The 19689-nt window shown below is 45.7% G+C and overlaps 1 protein-coding gene across 1 annotated transcript in view; it reads right to left on the reverse strand.

The window, feature by feature from the left end:
* The window catches only part of acap3a (ArfGAP with coiled-coil, ankyrin repeat and PH domains 3a), a gene marked incomplete at its 3' end in the record, with an annotated part of 51666 nt that extends 32099 nt beyond the window's left edge, over window positions 1-19567 (reverse strand). Inside the window, exon 1 of the mRNA XM_083674626.1 lies at window positions 19450-19567. Within this exon, the coding sequence (XP_083530752.1) occupies window positions 19450-19496 (47 nt within the window). The 5' untranslated portion in view covers window positions 19497-19567. The remainder of the gene's footprint in view (window positions 1-19449) is intronic.
* Window positions 19568-19689: the final 122 nt, after the last annotated feature.

Raw genomic sequence — 19689 nt, forward strand, 5'->3', positions numbered from 1 at the left:
CTAATCAACAGTTATCACTGATGAAGTCCAACAGTAATATTGTTGTATGCATAGGCAATAGGCAATACTACATTGGAGAGAGCTTTTGGTGAAAAAGTCATGTGCAGGGGCTGGGCTTACAGCGTGCCTCTCTCCATCTATGGCACAGTACAGTACAGTGCAGTATCAGAGCTAGCATGCTTGGACCCCCTCCAGCTGTCAGATTTCCAGATGCGTCTCCCTTATGGATGGGGGCTGGCTTGGGGGACAGCTGCTCTCCCTGGGCTGCAGGCCCTCAGGCCCTAACCCCCTAACCCTCCTCTCGCCCCCCACTCACCACCGTCTGACTGCACTTGCCTCCCGTAATGGATGCACACAGTGCCCCGGGGTCCGTTGCCATAGCAACCATTCCCCTAAGTGGGCTGCAGCTAGCTTCAGTTGTGGGTGGGGGGGGGGCGACCTCTACTCAAACCACGGCAGAGTGGCTATGGGACACAACGAGGCCTCTCTGGGATGACCAGTGACCACTACCGCTGACCATGATGAGGAAGCTCATCAGTGGACCCACTGTCATTAACAACTCGTCTATTGACAAGTTTATTGATATTATTCCACTCAAGAGCTAGAAACATGTCCACGGTTTGTCACTCACACACAGCGGAAGTGTCATGATTGACATCATTGACCTATATAACACTTAGGGCTAAAGGTGTGTCTTGTAGTCTGCTAACAAAAAAAATAAAAAATAAAAAATAAAATATATATATATATATATGAGCACACAGGAGAGTGCATAACAGGTTTGGGCAGTTCGAGGGGACTTATTTTTTTTCTGACATGGAACATTTCAGATCTGGAGAACTAAGTCAGTGTAAAAAAGAAAAAAGAAAGAATATTGTGCTGAGCAAGCAGTCTCTGGCTGCAGTTGGCTCGTGTACATGCTGACGGAGCTTCCCCGGGGGAAGGGGTGAGGTGCTGTATACTATGCCAAACCCCCTCAAGAACACAAAACGCCTCTGTTTTCCCTTATTTCATGGGCCGCTTCTCATTCTAACTGGATTCACATGGCGGGAGCCTTCCTGCAGAGAGCCCTGGGTCACTGACAGGAGTCCAGAGTTATCGTGCTCTGGGTTTCCATTCCCTAATCACACACAGATATGCTGCTCTTTTGATCATGTGAGGATCTTTCCCAAGAGATGTCTAAAGATGTATGGATTGGACCATAATCATTCTTGTAGTTATTATGATGCATGTGCTTTATGTGATCTGAAAACATAGCATTTATAGCATGGAAACACTTAGCATTTAGCATTTCCACAAGGTACATTGCAGTTTCTTAAACTGCATGCTATGGTGGAATCACTGTGCAGTGTGCACCATTTCAAACTTTCATCTGCACCATCGTTCTCATTGGTAAGCATGGCCAGTGTGCTGTGGTCTTGGTGGAGGGGAGGGGAGACAGCTGAGCACAGACGCCCCAGAGGGTTGCGTTTTGGAAGGCCGCTGGTGCAGAGCATGAGCTGGTGGCCTGGATGGTTAATGAGCAGGTGGGAGGCGAAGGAGGGAGAGAGAGAGAGACAGAACTGGCCCAGGTACCGACAAGTACTGACCCCTGAACACAGCCACAGCCACAATCCCCCCCCGCCAGCTGAGGCTGAACCTATTTTCTGGCCACCAACCAAACCCAAGGGAGGCCCAGAGGGGAACGAATCAACCAATGAGCAACATCAGGAGCAACCCTCTCTCTCCGGCAGCATACAAACGAGAAAACAACAGCTGTGAAACTAACTGTGCCAGGCTAGCCTCAAGTCCTGTGTAATCACTGCACTGTTTTGAGAACTGAAGTACTTTCACACTGCCTAATATCTGTAATCTAAACTAGATTCTTGATCTACAAAGAGGGTTAGAGGGGGGTTTACTGTCAGTGGTGGGAATTGGCTATTTGGGGGGCGTAAGGGGGTCGGAGGGGGAGCAGGGGATGGGGATGGGGGGACAGCCCTGTCTGAGGAACCCATTGTGACTAAAGCACTTCCTGTCTGGGAGGACAAGAGCATTTTTGTTTGAATATTGATTGCTTTAGTGCTCTAATTGAGGCAGTTGTAGTGCATGGCTGAATGGTGATTTGGGAGGGATGGGGGAAGGGGAAGCTCCCTGAGCATATTCCCTTCAGCTCTGCTGAGCAGCCAGCAGCCTTGCTCGGGTTATTCTTAGCTGGCCGTCTCGTAATGTCCCAAACCTGCCCGCATCTCCCCAGCACAACACTACTGTACAAACTGTGGGCATAGGATAATGCAGGGTCAGGCAGGAGCCCTCAGCTATGCCGAGCCCTTCCAAAACACCCAGATTAACCTATTTTCTGGCCATAAATGCCATCCAAATATATTAGCCTACTTCCCCTTGAGACGTGCAATAGCTATCTACAGTATATTTTTTCCAATCTTGTTGAGCAATGTCAAGAATTACTGTTCACACCGCATTACTACATGTATTACTGTATTAGTCGTTACTAGCTATTTACTATCAATTAGTAACCATTGAAATCCTTAATACTTTTTATTTGCCTTACTCCAGCCCTACCCCTAACCCTAACCCTAATCCTAACCCTAGCTCCAGCCTTAATCATAACCCAACTGTAGCTCCAGTCCTTACCCTAACCCTAGCCTTAACCCTAAGCCCCCCAGCCCTATCTATATTACTTAGTAGCCAAACTCATAACTCATCATCATCAATGCATGACATTGAAGTCTGAATTACTTGAGTGTGTCTCAAGTAAGAATTTGGACCTCAACCAACAACCTTCCATAACCTGGCCTTGTTGAGTTTAAAGGCAAAAACGTCTCAAGTGTCTCCTAAACCTCTTTGCTAAGTTCCCTTCCAACTCTTAAGTTACAGTACTATGGTTCCAGGGTTTGTCTTTCCTCTTGAAAGCTTACATTTGTTCTCTTGCTTAGAGGCTGCTTTCTATTCTGAGAGTACTAAACCCCACTGTAAACACTGTTCACTTCAATGCACTAGAATACATGGGAGTGTGCTGCATTAGCTTCAGACGTTCTTTAGCACACGCGTCTGCACTAATGGCCTCATAGACCTGACACATTTGCTGGGGCAATAATTACTCATTTATGCTTCGATTACAACTCACTGGGAGCCCGAGCGAAAAAAACTGCCATTGAATGCATACTGTAGATCCTGTACATGTAAGGCAAAGCTGAATTAGCATCACATGGCTAAGATGTTTCAGATGTTCAACAGTGTTACTACTGTAGTGACAACTATTCAGTGAACTCTGTTTCCTAGGCAATCATCGTAGACACATTGCACACACTTACCACCCCTCCTAGCCCACCCGCCCATTATGCAGTTTGAATGTAGAGAACAGCAGGACCACTCCACGAATTCCTCACTGGGGCCTTGCGTGTCTGATCACAGACTTGTCTATTGTATAATGCAGTGTTTTGGTGAGGAGATTTAATACATAATTGAGAATGAAACACTTAGCTAAACAGGAGACACAATGTTCAGAAAATGACTGCTTGGAATCAAACGTCTAAATTGTATATATTGGATTCTCCTTGCCTCACAAATAGCAACACTATATAGGTTAACTGACATGAAAACTACAATCACAATAGGATTGAGATAACAAAATAAATGAGGTTACCACCGAAATTCTAAGGCTGCATGCCAAGCCCCAGACTCAACCAGGGCTCCCAGTGGAGCTGTCACTAATGTGACGATGACAGGTTTCTCTGCTACCTGACCCTGTTCATCCTCACACACACGTAGTAGACCCGGGGACTGGGGCCCAGTGAACGCAGGGGCATATGGGTCCTCTCTCAGGACACCGGGAGACACAGAGAGGGCTGGCTGAGACTCTCTGACAGGAGCAGAGTTATGGGGACACCTTGGGAATCCGTAACGGTTCCCCACATTCCCAAACACACAACGCCCCTTTCACCACATTCCCACCGCTGGGAGTTAGACAGAGGTCACAGTTGGACAAGCTACCGACTGTGGGTTAAAACAGAGCACTACAATAAACAATGTTCGCATCTCTTTGTCACGCTTCATTGGGTAAGAGCAGATTGCATAAGGATGAACAAATGATGGTCAATTGAAGTACACACAACCAATGGACTTCACTCCCACATGACAACATTGCCATTATTGCATCATGTGTTGTCATTGTTTTCCATTAAGGAGTCATCTGGGCAGCCCCGATCGTTTTATAGACCAATTTCACTTCCTGGCCGGGATACAAGTAGTACGGACATCCTCAACCAACCACCTCTGCCTGTCCTCTAGCTCACAGGGGGGGAGGACACAGGACAGGCGTGCCACCAAATTTCTCCGTGCCCAGCTGTGCATGTGGCTACTCTGCTAGGCAAAGATGCCAGTGCAGCATTTGGCCCATGAACCTTTTTGGAGAATGACAGATTGCAGCCAACAAGCAGTCAGTCTACCCAAGCTGAGTGTGTGTGTGAATACTTACACGCCAGGTGCTGTATTTTCCCCCCACACGGAATTCCCATAGGCACGCACAGGGGATGTGATTTGGGGGGTTGTTATTTGCATACAGCAGAGACCAGCTGAGCTCTCTTTGGTGTGACAGAAAACTCTAAACACTGATATCTCCCATCTTCACTGGCAGCGGTGGCCTGAGGACCGGTCCTTTCCACAACCTCTCTAGTCTGGAATCTAGAGGGCTGTCTGGTCTGGATGGGGATGGATGGAAAGATGAGGGGGGGGGGGGGGGGGGGGGGGGGGGGTCTAGGGAGAGGAGAGCGGGTCTCCTTTTTGGCTCATAGTACATATTCCTTTCTTGACTGCACACTGACCTCCCCAAGATCAACACACTTTTTTTTACTAGAGATATCTAGGCTGCCACTCGGTTGGGCTGAGACGTCCTGCTGTGGCTAAACTTTTGCCTGTCTGCTTTTCCTCCCTTCAGTGCCTGTGCAAGTGGACACCAGTCTTGCACTCCCTCTCTAGTACCCATCTACTCTATGGCGCGTCCCTGTAACCCCCCCCCCCCGAACACCTCAAGCACATAAAGCAAGACAAAATGTATAACCTCAGGGCACAAGTCTGTCTGGGTTCCTTCTTGGAAAGCACTCACCAAAACACCCTGCATTAAGAGTTACAGCAAGAGAGCTCACTGGAGGCAAAAACAATCTACAAAAAAACTATCTAAGATAGTTTTCTTTTGAACTTCATCTGAACTGTGCATTGATTGGGTGTCAAGAGAGGACACTGGGCAGGATCAGGATTTAGTATTGCCCTATTGGATAAAAAGCTGAGAGGCCGTTGGACCTCCTCCTTTTTTTAAAACATAACAAGGTTACTCGCCTGCAGTTAGAGGGAACGTATACACTATCATTTGAACTCTGCAAGCATCTCACTGAGCCTTGAACAACACGTGCACATACTTTTAGTTCCTCCCTGGGAAGAGAGACATTAGTTCTGGCACTGCGGTGTCCAACAACCAACGTTTCACAGGCAGACCAGGCCAGGCAGTCTCTGAGCTGAGCATAACATTCTCATTTAATCTGACCACATGCATCCCATCTTCTCAATATGCCCATAGAGAGGAGAACAGAGACACATTCTTTAGCTGAAAGACATTCAAACCAAATAAGCCTTCTCTGCCCCATGAGAACTGTGTTCCTGCTGCAACACTCCTGCCAGAGCTGCTCGTTAAAACAGACCACAAAACAGTCCAAGAAATTCACAAAACAACAGTCTAGTCCTTAATTCAAACAAGACTAGTTGATAGTGTGCATTAGGCCCTCATTGCACATTTATGTCATTTACAAATAACGCTAACGTACAGTACAATCAGGGCACATTAAAGTGAGTTGTCAGTTGTCAGTAACTGTAAATCACTGACAGTAAATAGGCTATAGCCAACCAAGACAGAAAAATGGTTACAATCGATCACACACCACCAACTATCCACTATGTCAACCTGGAAGTACAGCTAATAAATCCCTGGCACTTAATAGGCTAATTTGTCACACACACACATACACACAGACACACACAGACACACACACACACATACACACACACACACACACACAGACACATAGACACACACACACACACACACACACACACACACACACACACACACACACACACACACACACACACACACACACACACACACACACACACACACACACACACACACACACCAGAGCTCTGGCCGCCATGCTCTGACCCTGGAGTGCCCTGGGGAGAGAGCAGCTGCCCCTGCCCTCCCTGATCTCACATGGAGGGCTCAGAAGGCATGGAGGAACTTGGGAGATGGAGTGGGCTAGCCTGCCAAATGCCACAGTTACCCTGTTGTATGTGTCTCCACACACCCATGGAGCATGTCAGGGGTGCCAGAGGGACACAGAGGACTGTTTAGTGTTATGACGGATAGCAACAGCTGAGGGAGGCGACGGCGACAGTCTGCTTTCCCGCTCTTTTCACATTCTGCTCTGACATGATGGTGCCCAATCCACTGCTGAGAGAGGCCTCTATTTGGAAAGAGAGATGGATATTTTGACATACTATACAGATCTAGAGTTCAACAAATGTAAACAATGGATTGTCAACAATGTGCTATAAGTCTGAGTGTGTGATGAAGGGACAGAGAGCTAGACTAGACAGTGAGATAAAGGAAACAAAGAAGAAAATCTAAAGATGGCTCGTGCTGTAGAGGGGCCTCTCTACTGCTTTCTCAAACATTGTGAAGTCATCCGTTCACTTTTAGGAGATTTTGTGATGCCTGAATAATGAAAGTAGCAGCATTGCCAACTTTAACCTAGCCCGGGGGCGCTGTAAGACACGCAAATAGGCAAAACATCTGGATCATCTAATTTTAGCCTCCACTCAGACAGAGAATATGTTTTCTCAGACAGATTCATGGGCACATGACCTGTGCAGTACCATGCTTAGATATTCAGTGTTGAAGCAGGACAATACATTTAAAATGGCACATACTGCACTAAAACCATGTCATATCATTGTTCTCATACTGTATCTGAGCTGGATCTGTTTTCTTTCCTGTGTCAGCCTTTTCCTCTACTATTTCAAAGCTAGAACTTAGGGACAGCTTTCAAACAGATGTCTGTAAAACAACTGCTTTCTTTCAGTGCATGGCTGATACTGTACACTCCAATATTTTTTGAGAAATATCCTTCAAAAGATATCTTGCCAAAAAAAACAGATTCAGACCCACAACACATCTAGCTTTTTCATTGCAAAAGACCACATCTCCTACTTCAATTGTACACTGTTGTTGTTCTTCCTTTGTTGCATTTTCTTGAGTTCTGTCTTGAATCTCTGAACTGTTTGGATAACCTGATAGCTGAGCATTCTTTGGCCAGTCCCTGAGGGATTTGATTGTTAACACTAGCTGTCCGTCTAACTCGGAGAGGACTAAACACTGGGAGTGGCAGGGACAGCATCCAGGCTTATCTGGGAATCAGCTGGGATTTGTGGCTGTGTGGCTGGAGGGTGTCCGTCCATGCTAAGCTTCTGGCAAAGGGCCTCAGGGGGGGAAGGGGTAGGGGTGGTTTAGCAGGCATAGCTAGCAGGCCATCGGACCACTGACCTGTGGCATCCTTCCTGAGCCTCATTACAATGTAAAAAAAAAAAAGCGAAGGCCTGTGCAGGGCACGTGTGTCTGTCTGTTTCCTGCTTTCAGTGCAGGCAGCGTCATATCAATATCCTTGATGGAGCCAGTTCCCTGTGGCCATGTCTGTCTTTGTCACCTCACAGTGTTAGCAGCAGGGAGATTAGTCATTAACATGGGAGATGATTCGGAGAGATGAGTCTCCTGTATAGGCAGACAGTAAAGATGAGCAAGGTGTCTCTGTTAGGCCCTAAAATGGAAAAAAAAATCCTTAAACTGACCTATGGTTATAAGGAGGGTGGTGCAGTATATACAGTAGCACAAAATAAAGTAGACATTAGACAGCTCTCTCACACTCAAACACTGTGTAAATTCTTGACCTCTTGACCTCAGCCTAACATTCAACCTGGTCAGTAACAAATTAAAAGGTGGCCACCCAGGCCAGGGGCACCATGTTATCTATTCCTGTCGAGTGAAGGATCTGGAGTTGTAAATCACAACAATCCTCCATTTCCTGACAGGCTCTGACCACCAGCCACCTGTCAACAGTCCAGTCCTTCCCCAGGCCTCTCAACTGGGCACCAGAACCCCAGGACAGGACAAGCAGGGGGGACTCAGGAGGGGATTTAAGAAATCAGCTGCCAATAACTGATGACAAACAGTCTTCAGACACTCAAGCAAACAGGATGGATCTGCTATACTTATCACTGTTGAGGGGATATATGAGGCAGCGTTATTGGTTCATAAGTCTACCACCTTAGCTAGGTTCAGTTTTCGACTGAGCACTTCAGTTGCTGTGCTCCAAAGCAGTGTTGCTCAAACAGCCGCGTGTCGTGGCCGTGTGTTGCTCACAGAGCCGTGTGTCATAGCCGTGTCTGGCTCACACAGCCGTGTCATAGGCGTGTGTGGCTCACTTTCCCGAACTTCCTGCTGACAGTATTTTCCTTTGGCAGTTGGCGTGGTATACAGCTGAGCTCAGACCTAGAAGCTACACTCAAACAATGAATGGGAACACTGCCAGCATACACCAAGAGCCCACACCACTACTATCCACATGACCTTGTATTGTGATGAAGTCATGTTGGAAATCCCATCGACACAGGATAATGGAACTGACATAGCCATGGGAGGCTTTTCATCCTGTTTTCACTCACACTTTTTAATGGAAATTGCATTGTGAGAGGAAGGCAAGATGGCTGATACTTATCACAAAATCATTTAATGAGAGCCCCCAAAAAAGATGGTGACGCAACAGCCTGTTACGGAATTAATGAATGTCATATTCTCATCTCAATGTACATTTGTTACTACTTGGTGCTAAATATCTTCCCATATGTCTTGGCCAATGGCAGGAGAGCTACATATTACCAACCAGATGACCAATTAGTAAAGCATGCTGTCCTCATTACCCTGAGCCAGTTGCAGTAAATACAGACTTGTGTGTGTGTGTGTGTGTGTGTGTGTGTGTGTGTGCGCGCGCGCGTTGTCTCAGACAGATCAGGAGCACAGCAGATGGCAACACACTAGGATTTACATATCAGTAAAAATAACTTTCCACTGCCCTGACATAACCTCAAACCTCGATCGCAGACTGCATGAATTCATAAATCTTAACAACGGCAATATAATGGATTCTTAGTGTATAATCAATGCTGGCGCAGAGTAGCCAAGGTCGTTAGTATTGGTTATTATATATAGATAATTAGGCTAGATGAGAAACCAGCTGGGTGTATGCATTATACAGCTAGTGCTAACCCCTGTGAGTGTTGGGGGGCCATGCAATTAGGCCACAGCTCACGGGGGAAAGGGTACTTCAGACAGGGAACAGAGCTGACCAACAAAGGCTGTCATGTACTGTAGTAGAGGAAGTGACAGAGGGTTAACCCTTTCAGTACACTGCTTTGTGTCATTAGACCAATGAGATGCTTCTGCCAGCGTGACGTTGTCAAGTGCTTCCTGTCTGAGATATGAGTTACACTTTGAATCAACAGTCGTATATGCATGTTTAACTTTGGGATGCAGAAGATGTCTTACACGTCACGGTGCCATTTGGAGGTTGAGTGTGAGGGTGGGATGTTGATCACAAAGAGAAAGAGAAAGAAAGGCTGAGAAGACAGCTGAGGGTCGGGATATGAAACGTCTCGGCTGGCGGAGCAGGTTTATATGAACACAGGGTGGTCCAACATGACTCAAACCTTCAAAAATGCCAATGAACATATGGGGGGAGAGTAGAGCTTGCATGCACACACACACACACAAAATGACGAGCTAGGCATAGCCAGAGAGAGAGAGAGAAGCAAATCAAAAACGTTGGCTGTGAGAAAGGGCCGAAACAATGTTCCATTGTACAGAGAGAGACAATGAGGCCCACAGACACAAGGCTGCCCGCGGCCTCATTCTGGGCAGCCCACCAGCCTCTCTGGGTGAATGGGTGTAGAAAAGGAGCACTGGTCTCACAGTGTGCCGATCCTCCATCCTCCTAACACCCTGACATTTCAGTTCAATGACTGAATTCCCCCAGTGGAAATCCCTCTTGAAATCCACCCATGATGTCCAGTCAGTACTGGCGGTAAGGCTGAGCTGGGCCTGGGCTGGGAGTCTTCCCAGCATTTTTGCGGGCTAAACATGCAGCTTGGCTTGCACTAGAAAGGCATACCAGACGTGTGAAGCATTCAGCTCAGTTCCTGTCTGAGAACTGTGAGATGGAGCTAGCAGAAACAAAAGGCTGGGTTTCACAGAGCTGACAGTCTCCAAAGAGCATTTTACTGAACACATTTGTAATACTAGAAATATAGTTATTTACACGAGCACAGTGAAGAAATGCTCAAGATACATTACATTTGGAAACAGCAATACAAATTCAAACAATACCTTCCCAAGCCGTTTATGTCATACGTTCAATATGCCCTGTACTTATGCTGCTGCCCATACATCATGTGAGCAGCCAGGATTTGTTTTACAAAGACTGAGGGACAGAGATAACAGGGGGAGGTGGTGGGCTGTGTCAGTCTCTCCCCTTCTTTCCCCCAGGTGTTTCCTCTGGCCTGAGCTCAGCACTGTGCCCCTGACGTCATCCTCTAGGTCTCCTCCATGACCTCTTCCCCAATGGGCGGAGGACCAGGATGTTGATGAACCCACTGTGTAAACTCACACAAGCCTACCCAGAACCCTACACCACCACCAGTGAGGAAGTGTTGAGAGATTGAGAGGCATGACCTTGCAGACACTACATACATTATGTTGAATATGTCTGCACAGAGAGCGAGGGGGCAAGGCACCATTAAAAATAATGAAAGAAATGTTTCAAGACCTAGGCTAAGGTCTGTCGAGAAGTAACTTGTGGTAAATGAGGAGGTCCCTTTACAACACAATCAACCTTGACAGTCACGTGGCCTCAAATTGTGGGATGGTGGGGCTATTTCTTGTGGGGCTATTTCTTCAATTGGCAATGCTGTGGGCTCTCAAACATTCCAGCTAGTCTCAGGGCACACAACACGAACAGCGTACAGTGTACAAACAGCAACGAAAAAGAAAAAAATTCAGTCTCGGCTCATTGGCCTCCCCTACAAACCACACTCCCCTGAGACCACTACAACAAGCATCAACAAAGACCAGAAAACAACCTTTAATGACTTCACTGGAAGAGAAAGCTGTTATTCAGGCCAAGGAGGGCACATGAATATACTGTATTGTATAGTGTGATGGTGAGCTCAACCAAAAGAACATGAACATTATTCATATTATTGTGAATATATCACAATAACTTGGCGTACAGTAACTTAACGTGGTGTACAGTAAATGTCTCCTAATGTAGAGTCATCCAGACCAAGAGCCATGTGAGGTCCAGAGAGGCAGGATATAATACTGACTCAGTCCCAGAGGAGGGGTTGGGTGTTAGGGGGTCAGAGACATCAGCACGGGCCCACAGTTTTCCCCCGTTGGCCTTTACTCTGAAACCTCTTTCATATTTCAGAGGGCTGACGCATTTCCTGACGCTTCCCCAGACCCAGGCCTGGCCCTGCAAAGACCGGGAAGTCAACCCCCGCTCGCAGGAAGGCAGAGAGGAGGGGAGAGGAGAGGAGAGAGAGGGAGTGAGGCATGGAGAGAAGGATGGGCCAAATCAGAAACAGATGACTTCCAGATGTGATTCAGCATTTCAGAACCAACGAGAACCAGAACTAGAGCCTGTGGACCTGAACTCCTAGACGGATGGATCTCTCTTTTCTTTTTCTCTCCCTCTGCTACCACTGGGAGAAAACTGTTGAAGATCAATGGGTCCATGGACATGTTTTGAAAATATGGTAAAATGTACCAAACACTCCAACTTAATTTAGCCGGTCCAACTTCCTCTCGCATGATGACAAACAGGCATTGAATGAAACAATCAGTCATTTGGCCAACTCTCATAGGCCTGCTACACAGAGTGTACACTCTGTGATTGGAATCCCTATCTGCTATCAGTGACTTCACTGGGGAGCCCAAGCGCCCCCATTTCCTGATCCATGGGGCGATATGTTAAGGAAGTGGGATGTGCAGGTGCTGGTGGGTGGGTGATGTTGACACACCTGGAAAATACCCTCGCCTTGTCCAAGGGGAGAGAGCGGTATTCCGAGCAGTCTGGTCACCCGGGGAGATGTTTCAGACACATTCCATTGCAAGCCTCAAACTGTTACCCATGACTCTTATGTCAACCCACCCAACTGCCAAGTCTGTACTATACTGGAGGGGGATGACTACAGACTGGTTGTATAACTACAGACTGGGTTGTAGCATGATCAGTGTTACGTGACGTCCAAAGCCAAACATCGTCTCATTGATAAATGGCTGTGTCTTATCAACAGACCAGTCCATTGCATTTCTGTAAAATGGCTTGCAGATGACTCATTCAGAGCCCACCGGCACATACCCAGAAAGATTGGTCCAGTAATATTCCCCTGGTAGAGAACAGCCCCTCCCCTGCTGGAGCAGAGGGCAGTCCTAACCAGAAGCATGTCTCTTCTACTGGCCCAGAACACACAGATGAGTCCACAAGACAGATGCATGCAGGCATATCTGCTTTGCCGCAGGAAATTGTGGATTTTCCAATTACATTTGTCCCCTATGCATGGTTGTTGATATATACAGTGATGTATAGTATAGAAAATATAGAAAATCGGACACACATTTATCTAACCCTTGCCTTAAAAATGTGTACTGAGCATACATTGGAATACCGAGAAAGGAACTGATTTAATTCATCTGAAATTGGTCTTTTGAGAGGTACATTGAATTTAAATTGTTAGACAATATTAATATCATGAAGGGCACAGCAAAACTGAGAGAGTCAAAGCGAGACAGGGCGATGACTTGGTTTCCTCCCAGGCATTACAACTATGACGTTACCTTCACCTCTTACAGTAAATCACACAGCGCCAGTATCTGGTTAATCCACCAGAGGCATTAGTCAGACTATTTATATTAACTGAGAATTACAGTCCATTTCAAATGCACACCCAGCCCTGGACGGAGTCACGTTGCAGCGCTGAGCCGGCTTAACTCCTTCTGTGCAGGTCAGGCAGGGTTGACGATGCACAGATGATACTAATCCTCATCCCGTACATATTCTACTGCAGCAACCTGTTTGCTATACCATGCTGTGTTTGGAATGCCAAAATCAGTTTGCTATATCAGTTTGCCTTTGTACTGTAAACTCTCTATTCCCTGTCATAACTTCAAGATGATGATGATTATGACTGAATGCCTGTCAGACAGTATGAGACACATTGATATTTTTCAGATATCTCACTTGTGCTCTCTCGGAAGGCTAAATTACTTTGGTGCTCTCATAAAGAAACACATGACTGTTCCCTGGGTGAAATTGGAGCCCTCCTGATACAGATCAAGAGGGAAAGTGGATTGTCTCTCCCAACGGGATGAGAAATCTGATAGCTATATCGAATTGAGATCAGATGTTGGGCCCAGATTACCAAAATCCAATCTGATGGGAAAACTAAACATTAAAGTTGTTAGTGTTTAAAGCAGACTGTTAAAACGACCAAAGTACTCCATGAAGAGAAAGCCTAGAAACCAAGAAAGAAAGAAAATATTCTCTCTTTTATCAGTGATTCACGTAATCTCATACTGTGCTTTAATTGTCCGTGGGCTGTAATGAGAATACTAAAGTCTGCCCAAACCCATTCATCATTTGGGGCTGTGGACGTACCCATAGAGCTGTTTCAATGACTTGCACAGCATGCGCTAACTGTGGCAATACCGGATAGTTCAGGTGAAAGAGAAAGAAGGAGCCAGAGAGAGGAGAAGAGTGACAGTCATACGGTTAGGGCAATTACATTTCCTCCGCACTTAATAAACTGTTCACACACTCCGGTTGTGCGCCGGGGGGGAGGAGGAGGAGGAGGAGGCGAGCAGGTTTCTGTTTGTGCTGGCGCTTATCCCAGGTCTCTTTGTCACCTCTCAGGATGTCCTATTGAAGTAGATTAGCACACTGTTCAGAATGCAGCGCCCTGCGCTACGGCCCTTTGTCTCCCGGTGTGTGTGAAACGTCTTGCTATTCATCAGAAAAGAAATGAGAGGGACAGCCAGGACTCATGCAGAGCCCCTCAAACACAAAGACTGCGATGACATCATCCCTGTGTCCCTAGCCACTCAAGCAGGCTGCAGCCACCCCTGTTACTAAGCAGAGCCAGAGATTGATAATTAAATCAAGAATAGAATAGAAAGCTATTCTTAATCACTAATATCTCATAGAGCAAACGTGTAATCAAAGGGCTGCTCTGTGACATTTTTTATAAGGCAAATTGCAACATAATTCCTACAAATTAATAACTTGCTGCTGTTACAAATGATGATTCTGATATATCTACAGGGTATTCCTGAAATTAACTTGATAGGATATCATTACACTGCTCTTGTTGTGACTCTAATATTGATGTATCTGGTGGTATCCCCTGATCTCCACCACCCAATAGAAGCCTGGTATCCTACTGAGAACAGCAGGGTGACAGGGGCCTTCTTTGCTCACTAAGATCTGTCACAGAGCCCCTACTATGCTATCACGCATTCCTTTTTGCTTGGCTTTGGCTGTGAGGACATCCCTGCTCGCCTGCCTGCTCTTCTCAGGACATCCTGACACCTGACAACACTCCAGTAATCAAGTTGAAGGGATCCTCAAACGGCTGCTCTACATTTCCCGGTTGAAGGAGAGCCTGGTGAGCAAAGCACTGATGCTCCAACTGGCAAAAGACTTTCATCTCCTTTCTTGAAGGTGAAAGACCTTGCTTTCCTTTTTGCCTGCAATGGCTATCATATCAAAGCGGGGCCAGCAATACTGTGTGCTGAGGTGAAGTAGGCCAGGTCAGGAGATTTGAATTCCCCCACCAAGGTGAAACCAGCAGGATGTTTTTGTTTCCAGGTGAAACAAAAACATCCTTGATGTCCTGATTTGGGCATGGGAGAGAATATGGGCTAATCCCTAATTAGGAAGAAACCGTCAAACTTCTGATTTAATCCCCTTCACTCGCTTTCATTACCTGGTAATGTGTAACACACACACACACAGGCTCACTGTCTGGCACCTTTAACAAGATGGTGAAAATGCTGTAAACCGGCCACTGAGCTGTTGCAGTCATTAAATCAAGGAGGCCGGAACATACTGTATGTACCTAATTATTCAACACAGCAGAAAACACCAGAGCTGTAGCTATCTGTTGCACTAATGGCTGTGTGGGCGCAGGCATATGATGATGGCCAGCTTGATGTCAGTGACTTGATGTCAGTGGCACAGTGTCACAGTATTGGGAGGAGTCGTGTTGGCGGAGCAGAAGGGCCGTAGCACTGACAGATTCAAAATGGAAGGAGGTCAGTATGAAGTAGAGCAGAAGCAACAAGACCACGCAGCAGAAATCGCTTCCAGCTCGGAGCAGCTGTAGCAGCAGATCTTCATGGAGGAGGAGGAAAACAAATATCTGAAAAGCTATGAAACTGCATGGTTGAGCTGAGCTGTTTGTTACTGTTTGAGAATAATCCTGATTTAAAAAAAGATATTTCAGAAGATGCTGTGGATGAGATGAGAGAGAGCTTCATCTATGATTGATTTGCAACTTTTCGTCTCTTGTACAGTCCAATAACATGGGGTTTTCAGCACTGTGTCATGTCTCCACTCCATCATAATCACATGCAAGTCTTGAATAAAAATCAATTGGGAACAAAATAGTATGTCCCTTTTTTCTTTTTTTTCTTTTTTTACATTTTTCTTTTTTTTTTTTTACTCCATATGAATCCTAGAGGCAGGGTTGTCATCTCTCACAGAGCAGGACATTGTGCCACATGCTCCACAATCCTCCGTTGCAGGCATGTCCTGGAATCTGACACGCTCCCCAGTCATCTGACTCTGGGTCATGTATCCAGTCATTCTCTCACAGGGGGGAGACGCACAAGCACAGGGGTCAAAGGGCACTGGCCTTGAATAGCCTGGCTGTCCTGTCCTCATCATGAGTCAATGACAAGCCCCATCAGCGTATAGGCAGCCTTGGATTTGCCTTCAGCTGTTTACAGCGAGCAGGAAGCAGGAAGCATTCCTCACATCTCTCATGCCTGAAGCCAATCAGCTCCTATGAAAAGAGTCAGTATCTGTAGTTGAAGCACGGCTGCTCCTCCAACAATGGCTACATTCTGATGCCTGACTGAAGAGAGGTCACAAGGACGAATCGAGGACAGTTGTAGTAGCGCCAGAGGTCGCATCAACTGGCGGGGGGTTGTAAACAGACTATGACCTCCAGCAGCACATCTCAGTTTTCTTAATACACAGCCACAAACACAGGCAGCCGCCATGACTTTACCTTATAACATTATACACACGTTATAAGGTGAACATGTATCCCACACAAAAATGGGTCAGTGGGATCATGTGTAGGGTAACATGTCATCATATCTACTATCTGTTACCTTTTATTATGGAATTATTCATGGATTTTAGGCAGAGCAATACCACAATACTGTACATAGTAACTACTGTATTATTCCTCTGAAAACAGTTTGTGTGAAATGAGAGGAAACTTTCTTGAGGCAAAAGTTAGGCCAGTCACAATATATGTTTTTACCAGTATGTGAGTGTGACCTCAAATGAACAAGTCAGTGAGGAAAAAACAGCACAAACATTACATGGTGCCAATGCTGTGCTGTAGCAAACACAAACACAGGCATTCCTGCGGCTGTGTGACCATTATGGACCTCTTTCTCAAAACAGATGTGGAGTGCCATGGTTGCAATCTCACATCTGTCTCTCTGTGTATCCGTATCCATAGAGACCAAATCGAGGGTACTGCATACACAGTAATAGAGGACAAATGAGATAATTTAGCAATTAGAGCTATGAGGTGGCCACTTAATGCACCATATAATTTAGCCTCTTTGAAACATATAGAATGCTAGCCAGCCCCACTTTAGAACACAACTACAGAATGTTTTAACTTACTGCATATCAAAGGTGCAGAAGCAGCAAAGGTTACAACAGTTACCGTAAACCACATTTTGCTCATGTATTGCATAGATTTGTTTATTTGCTGTATTGTTACAAAGACTTTCACAGGCCGTGTGTTAGAGCAACCATGCCAAATCATGTTTTTACATGTGTGGGAAGTAAGTGGTGTACCTTTCAAATATCAAACGTGAAAAGGCTTCATTCCTTCCATTCTGGGCCTGCTTCCTTCCAGTCATTCACCTCCAGGGTTTGTTACGTAACACTTCCATTTCTTTTAACTCCACAAAGGAGCCATTTGAATATGTACTCAATGCCCTGTTACAGGTTTCAGTGGGTAGATGAAATATACTTTAAAAGTGTGTCTCCTTTTAGTGTCTACCTCTGGTTGGTCGGTTCAGGATACTTCAACATCTTCAGCATTGCATAGGAATTCCTGAAACTGTTGCTTAAGGAATGCTTAAAACACGAAATACCAAATTCTACTCAGTTCAACGCTCGCTTGATCTTCTTTTGACGGTCTGATAGTTCTTGCCAACCCTTGATCTACTAAAGGTATTATTGTGCATTCCACCACCACAGTGACGGCCAGATAACGATGACTTTATCTCCCCATTCCATTAAGAACTAAGAGGGGGGCGTTGAGGCATCCAGGAATAGGGACTCATAGCTCTATGAGACAGGTTAGTGTCTGATCCAGATCCACTCTTGTCCCTAGACTAGCCTGACTCTTTTGCACATAAACATGAGAGTAGTGAAGGTTTGTGTAAATACCCTTCAGTCAGCAGTTCCTGAGACCTTCCTCTCAGGCCCAGATGGCAGCCATTAAGGTGCTGCTGCCAAGTCTGGAAGTCTTTGATTTGGAGCAGAGATTCTATCTGTGGGAGCTTTGCGGCGGCTGTGCACACACATACATGTAAAAAGACCCAGGCAGTCCAGGCCAGGCGCTCAGTCAGACACCCCACACAGCCTGACAGGCTCTGGGTTCCTCAGAGGCAGGCAGGGAGGGAGGGAGGAATGAGAGCCAGGTCTGGGGAGGGATGTGGGTGTAGAGGAATGCCTGCGTTATTTATCTAACCTTTGGTGCTATGTGTGCAGCGCAGCCAGAGCATGGGGCTGTGCGTGGGACCCTCAAGTTTCCTCTGATCCACTGGTTAGTGATGCTGTTTGAACTGCTTCCTTTGTGATTGTGCAATTCTGTCAGGAGAGCAGTTCATTAAAAAGGAAGTGCCTTTTGAGTTGGTGGAGATCCTGCCATATACCATTAGAGAGCCTGTCCTAATACTGAAACCCTTCCTCTAGGAATACAATGAAATACTTACTATTATCAAGGCTCTCTTTAAAATGATAGATATACTAAATCACTATTCATTGACATTGTTTATGCTTACAAATGAATAAAATTGAATTTTTATCAAATACATTGACAAACCTTTTCTACAACATTCTTGGCAACACATTCTGCAATTTGCAAATCTTTGTTAAAATATTTGAACATCAAAGGGGTTGTGTGTGCAAAGCATGTGTGTGCATTTTTGGAATGGAAATGCTTTGCTTAATGAAGTTTCTGTCAAAAACCTGCACCTCATATATATTTGATGAGATAGGCTTATCCACTCCACACCCCTACTGCATGTTAAATGTTGAGCACAAGGTCAGTGTATGGTACTTGATTGTTCCCAAGACAGATCATTTTCCTGAGGAAGTCCTAGTGCAATAACAGGGACTGACTATGAGGAAGAGATACACAAGCCTACATGTGATCTACAGTAAACTGATGTCCACGTATGTGTCACCAGCAAAGAGAGCATTACATGTCTGTCATGGTGTACAAGTCCTATCCCGTGGTCGGGAGCTAACCTGCGACAACAAACCAGGCTCATCTATGCGTTGGCACAGATGGTAACACTTCTTAAACTAACTTCATTAACTCAGCCAAATTCACACTGGCAAACCTGGCAAATGGCAATAGCCCACTCTTCGCGCCAATCCCATGCACCAGTGTCCATTCATCCAAGGTTGTACCATGATAAGCAATAGTCTAGATCTTTTTACGTCTGATAAAAGATGGTTCTATTGCTTATATTTGGTAACATCTGGATTTCCACAGCAATACCTAATGAAAACTTGGGATGTAAATAGATGCAAGTAGCCTATAGGCTTTGCAAAACTCTATCTCAACAGCAATATCAAATCATTAGAATGGTGCACACATGTAGTCTTTTCTTGACTAATTACCATTTAAACGTAATTAAACGCGGAATCTGTGAAATATTGTGGCAACGTCCTTCAAGGGGCGAACCTCTAGAAATCAACAGGAGCGCAGGAGCATTTACAAATCTTTTCTTCACGAACATGTTCTTACCTGAACCTGGGTGAATCTTTGATACATTCTTCAAAATCCACCGTCATCTTGGGCTAGATTAAGTCTTCAAGTTTAGTGAATAAATTGCATTGCCCGAAACAAATGAACAGCTAAATCACGAAGATAAGTATTCCGATGTACAGCGATCCTCTACCCGCCTCTCGCAGTCACTCTACTACACTGAACGAGATAGACAGAACTGAGCATGCATACTTGAACTGATAGACCGCTGGAGAACGA

The sequence above is a fragment of the Argentina silus genome (assembly GCF_951799395.1).
Source record: "Argentina silus genome assembly, chromosome: 8".
NCBI lineage: Eukaryota > Metazoa > Chordata > Actinopteri > Argentiniformes > Argentinidae > Argentina > Argentina silus.